The sequence below is a fragment of the Rana temporaria genome, chromosome 2 (genome assembly GCF_905171775.1).
Source record: "Rana temporaria chromosome 2, aRanTem1.1, whole genome shotgun sequence".
NCBI classification, from domain to species: Eukaryota; Metazoa; Chordata; class Amphibia; order Anura; family Ranidae; genus Rana; species Rana temporaria.
Window position 1 is genome coordinate 35,464,157 of NC_053490.1, and position 6,000 is coordinate 35,470,156.

The window sequence follows — 6,000 nt, forward strand, 5'->3', positions numbered from 1 at the left end:
ACGTGCGTCATTGAGATGGAAACAGGAACATGCATTATCAGGGTGGAAACAGGTGTTTTGCTAAAGATGTCTTGTGTCTTTTTCCTGATAACATACGTACTTCATATAGTAGCTCCCTCATAAGCCCCCCACCTTTTCTTTAGAATTGCATATAAACCCTGTATTTGTGCTAAATAAACCAGACAACTGTTGAAACACTTAGCAACTGTTTACGTGCGTTTTCAATGGGTGACTCTCAGATCTGACAGGTCACTGACAATTATCCTGCATTACCTAAGAGTACACCTGGGTGGTTATATTACCTGTTCCTCTTCACTCGCATGTATATGAACTGTTTTACCTGCCAGAGAATTTGGAATCCTCATTCTGGTATTTTCCTCCCATTCCCCCCTTCTTTTTCCTTTTCAGTTTTGAATGTACCAGTACTTTAAAATTGTATTTATTGTTAAATGTTATACAATGTTGTAATTTCTATTCCTAAAATGAATAAAATATTTATAAAAAAATAAATAAAAATAAAATTAAAACTTACTCGCATGTGTAGGAACGGTTTTACCTGCCGAAGAACTTGGAATCCTCATTCTGGTATTTACCTCCCACCCACCCCCCCTTCCCTTTTAGTTTTGAATGTTATTTTATTTATATGTACCGGTACTTTTAAATGTTATTTATTATATAAATTGTATACAATGTTGTAATTTCTATTCCTAAAATTACTAAAATATTTATACATTTTTTTATTTTATTTCAGACAGTCTTTATATGCAGGCACTCCCAAGCCAGGTCCTGGACCCCTCTGCAGACTACACAGCAGTTAGGCAATACAGCTTGGTCCAGGACACTCCCCCTGTCATTATGTACATTAGAAATGTGTGATAAGTTTCGTTATGAATCCAAAGTCAGACAACGTTTTTCGTCATTTAGAAATTCGGATGTATGTATCCGAATTTCCAAATCACAATAGTAATGAATTTCAATGAATCCAAAATAAATCATCTTATCCAAATTCTAAATGAATTTGAATGAGAATTAAAAAAAAAAATATTGCAATAAATACAGTTAGTACATAATAAATACAGTATAAAAGTCTGAAGCTCCGTGACCGCAGGACCCGATCGTCGGTGGAGTCCCGCGATCGGTCACAGGAGCTGAAGAACGGGGAGAGGTGTGTGTAAACACACCTTCCCCGTTCTTCACTGTGGCGCTGTCATTGATCGTCTGTTCCCTGTTATAGGGAAAGGCGATCAATGACATCACATGTCCAGCCCCGCCCCTCAACAGTTAGAAACACATATGAGGTCACACTTAACCCCTTCAGCGCCCCCTAGTGGTTAACTCCCAAACTGCAACTGTAATTTTTACAGTAAACAATGCATTTTTATAGCAATTTTTGCTGTGAAAATGACAATGGTCCCAAAAATGTGTAAAAATTGTCCGATGTGTCCGCCATAATGTCGTAGTCACGAAAAAAAAAAATCGCTGATAGCCGCCATTAGTAGTAGAAAAAATAAATAAATAATAAAAATGCAATAAAACTATCCCCTATTTTGTAAACGCTATAAATTTTGCGCAAACCAATCGATAAGCGCTTATTGCGATTTTTTTACCAAAAATAGGTAGAAGAATACGTATCGGCCTAAACTAAGAATTTTTTTTTTTTTTATATATTTTTGGGGGATATTTATTACAGCAAAAAGTAAAAAATATTGCATTTTTTTCAAAATTGTCCCTCTATTTTTGATTATAGCGCAAAAAATAAAAACCGCAGGAGGTGATCAAATACCACCAAAAGAAAGCTCTATTTGTGGGAAAAAAAGGACGCCAATTTTGTTTGGGAGCCACGTCGCACGACCACGCAATTGTCAGTTAAAGCGACGCAGTGGCGAATCGCAAAAAGGGGCCTGGTCCTTTACCTGCATATTGGTCCGGGTCTTAAGTGGCTAATGTACAGTACAGAAGAAGGTAAGGGGCTTTGCAATCTATATGTAACAGGCCTGGGGGCACATCCATCATTGCCCACATGGGCACGCACGTCCACTGCCACCAAATGGCCTATTTAAACCTGAACTCGGCTATCTGTTCTTTCCTGTATGGTCTTCAGCCTTGTTCCGGTGATCCAGGTCTTGATGCTCAACCTTGATCCTGTTATTAACCCAGCTTCCTCGCTGATCTTGCTCTAGGATTACCCTTGCCTGCTCATGTTTGTTGTCTGTCGTCAAATCGACCATGCCTCTGCCTAGTGACTCTGCCCATCTGCTTGCTCCTGACTCTGATACTGCTTACGTCCTGGTGTCCTTCCTTTTGGCTGTCACTTAACTAGGTGTGGGACCTGACTCCATCATCAACTAAACTTGCTCATCAGATACCAGTGCTTCCAAGTTCCTTCTAACAGTATCTACACCTTGGTACTTGTGGCCTTCCTTTGCCCCTGAAGTCCCTGTCTCAACATCCAGGGGTGCTCAGATGCAAATTGTGCAAGAGGCCACCCTGGTCATCTCAGGCTCTGCATACAGTTAAGTGACATCCCCCAATGGGACACAATTGCAAGAAAAAAACATGTCAGCGGTTTTAACCCTTCACATCTATCTAAAATGGAAAAAATAAATACATTTTGGCTTTAATTATACTTTGATACACTCGACTTGTGCTGTACTGTCACTCTCTGCACAAAGCAATCTGACATGACAGCAGAGGGCACTGAACAGTCAATGGAAGAACTCACCCTGCTCTCCAGGTACGGGGAAGTAAACATCAAAACCATCGGGCAGTTCCACAGAGGTAAGGAACCGGACGTGTCCAGTGTGACCCTGTGATAGACCCACCGGACAGAGCGGACCCTTCAGGGAGGTGGAGCCAGAAGCGATGGAGAGGATCAGAACCACTCCGGCGCTGGTCCCGATCCACAAGAGATCCTTGCAAGCGAGCAACGCCGTGATGCGTAAACAAGCCGATTTGTGCTGGCGAATGATGGCGTCAGACCCTGAAGATACATACAACATGCATGAAAACCTGAAGTGATTACAGGCTTAGTTCACAAAAAGTTAGCACATAAAATACTTTTTTTTTTTTGGCAATTTCATTGTAATTTTTGTTTACTATTATTATTATAGTTAAAAATGTACAGACCAATAACAATGAAAAATGTTTATATACTCAGCAGATGAGGCAAAACCATTGTAGGGGAGCAAGTTCCAGTACAATCAAAATTTAAAGGCTATAAAAGAAAGTGTAAGAAAATCATACAGTGCATCCGGAAAGTATTCACAGCGCTTCACTTTTTCCACATTTTGTGTTATAGTCTTATTCCAAAATTGATTAAATTCATCTCAAAATTCTGCGAACAATACCCCATAATGACAACGTGAAAGAAGTTTGTTTAAAATCTTTGCAAATTTATTAAAAATAAAAACCGAAAAAAACACATGTACAGAAGTATTCACAGCCTTAAGGCCTCATTTCCACTGGCGTTTTTACAGCCACGTTTCTGAGCGTTTTTTACAGCTTAAAAACGCCTGTCCATGTTTATTTTGTAAAAAAAAAAAAAAAAATTTTTTGTGAGCTGCAGCTTTAAAAATGCAGCGGTCGCGTTTTTGAGAGTTTTTTAACGTCTGGCGTTTTTACAGCTCTACTCTGGAGCTTCAGAACGCCCTGGTCCCGCGTTTTTTTTACAGCTCAAAAACGTCTATGCCACTTGCAGCTCAAAAACGCCTATGTGGGAATGAAGCCATAGAATAACATGGACAGGCGTTTTTAAGCTGTAAAAAACGCTCAGAAACGTGGCTGTAAAAACGCCAGTGGAAATGAGGCCTTACCATGACACTCAAAATTGAGCTCAGGTGCGTCCTGTTTTCACCAATCATCCTTGAGATGTTTCTACAGCTTGATTGGAGTCCACCTGTGGTAAATTCAGTTGATTGGACATGATTTGGAAAAGCACACACCTGTCTATATAAAGGTCCCACAGGTAACAGTGCATTTCAGAGCACAAACCAAGCCATGCAGTCCAAGGAGTTGTCTGTAGACCTCTGAGACAGGATTGTATTGAGATCTGGGGAAGGGTACAGAAACATTTCTACAGCATTGAAGGTCCCAATGAGCACAGTGGCTTCCATTATTCGAGAGAGGAGAACCTTCCAGAAGAACAACCATCTCAGCAGCACTCCACCAATCAGGCCTGTATGGTAGAGTGGCCAGATGAAAACCTCTTCTCAGTAAAAAGACACATGACAGCCCGCCTGGAGGCAACTGAAGAACTCTCCACCATGAGAAACAAAATTCTCTGGTCTGATGAAACAAACTCTTTGGCCTGAATAGCAAGCGTCATGTCTGGAGGAAACCAGGCACCGCTCATCACCTATAAAACAAGAGGTGCAATCAGCGCAAAAATAAGTGATCAAAATAAATTAAATTAAATAATGTGAAAGACCCTTGATTAGAGGGAATTGGGTGATAATCAACACCAGATAATTATCATGTGAAAAATGAAAAACTTAATATTCTACAGGAATGCTAGCTGTACACGAAATAGGACATTCACGAAATCCAAAAAGGTATGTATAGACAGAAAACAGTGCAGCGCAAACCAATAATAAATTAAAGTGAACTAAAAATTGCAAAAATTTATATAAGCGGACCGCCCTTGCTGAGGAAGTGTTTTTCACGCAACGCGTCCAGGGGGTCAGGAGCCATCATACGTCACTCGGCGCTGCGTCCCAGGAACTCTTTCATCTGCCCATTTATTGTTTACACGCCTGTTTGAACCGTGGAAATTGTGAGTAGCCTGTATACCTTTTAAATTAAAAGTTTTATGATTCAGCGGAGGCTCTTAGATTGTGTCTTTCTCTCCATATGTTCCTGACCATTAATGTGGCTGCATAATGAGGATTCGATTACAACAACAGCTTCCTGTGTTTTATATGCTTTCATGGCCATTTGGTAAAACAGTGGTCTTATAACAAGGTGAGAGTACCCAATCACACTGGTGGAGGAACACATTTTAGTTTTGGGTGTCCATCTGTCTATTTCACATGGTGAAGATCTCTAAAGTTTTGATCGCTGGATCTGCTCTTTAATGTGGATTTTTCTATTGTGGATTTCTTTACAGTGGACTTTCTCATCTCATATGGACTTGTGCACTTATATCAATTTTTGCAATTTTTAGTTCACTTTAATTTATTATTGGTTTGCGCTGCACTGTTTTCTGTCTATACATACCGCTCATCACCTGGCTAATACCATCCCTACAGTGAAGCATCATGCTGTGGAGATGTTTTTCAGCAGGAACTGGGAGACTAGTCAGGATCAAGGGAAAGATGAATGAAGCAATGTATAGAGAAATCCTTGATGAAAACCTGTTCCAGAGAGCTTTGGACCTCAGACTGGGGAAAAGGCTCATCTTCCAACAGGACAACGACCCTAAGCACACAGCCAAGATATCAAAGTAGTGGCTACGGGACAACTCTGTGAATGTCCTTGAGTGGCCCAGACTTGAACCCGATTAAACATCTCTGGAGAGATCTGAAAATGGCTGTGCACCGACACTTCCCATCCAACCTGATGGAGCCTGAGAGGTCCTGAAGAAAAGAATGGGAGAAACTGCCAAGCTTGTAGCATCATACTCAAAAAGACTTAAGGTAATTGGGGCCAAAAGGTGCTTCAACAAAGTATTCGGCAAAGGCTGTAAGGCTCCCGCGTATACCGCACACCCCTAAAGTTCCCCCGAATCCTGTGGAAAAAAAGTTTTTTTTGTACTTACAGTTTTGGTGTCTTGCGCGGCGTCCATAGGCGGCCTCGTCGGGTCCGGCGTCCGTCTGCGGCTTCGGGTGTCCTCTTCGTCGGGTCCGGCGTCCGTCTGCGGATTCGGGTGTCCTCTTCGTCGGGTCCGGCGTCCGTCTGCGGCATCCTCGCCGCTCGTTTCCCGCGCCGAGTTTGAATACTGCGCCGACATATACTGAGCGCAGTACACTCGTGTATCGTCGGGCAGGCTCGGCAACTCTCGCG

The 6,000-nt window shown here is 41.7% G+C and overlaps 1 protein-coding gene across 2 annotated transcripts in view; it reads right to left on the reverse strand.

The window, feature by feature from the left end:
• The window catches only part of ARHGEF17 (Rho guanine nucleotide exchange factor 17), a 394,561-nt gene that overhangs the window by 1,772 nt on the left and 386,789 nt on the right, over positions 1–6,000 (reverse strand). For both annotated transcript variants that reach the window (XM_040340055.1, XM_040340054.1), the window contains exon 21: positions 2,723–2,980. In XM_040340055.1, the coding sequence (XP_040195989.1) occupies positions 2,723–2,980 (258 nt within the window). The remainder of the gene's footprint in view (positions 1–2,722; positions 2,981–6,000) is intronic.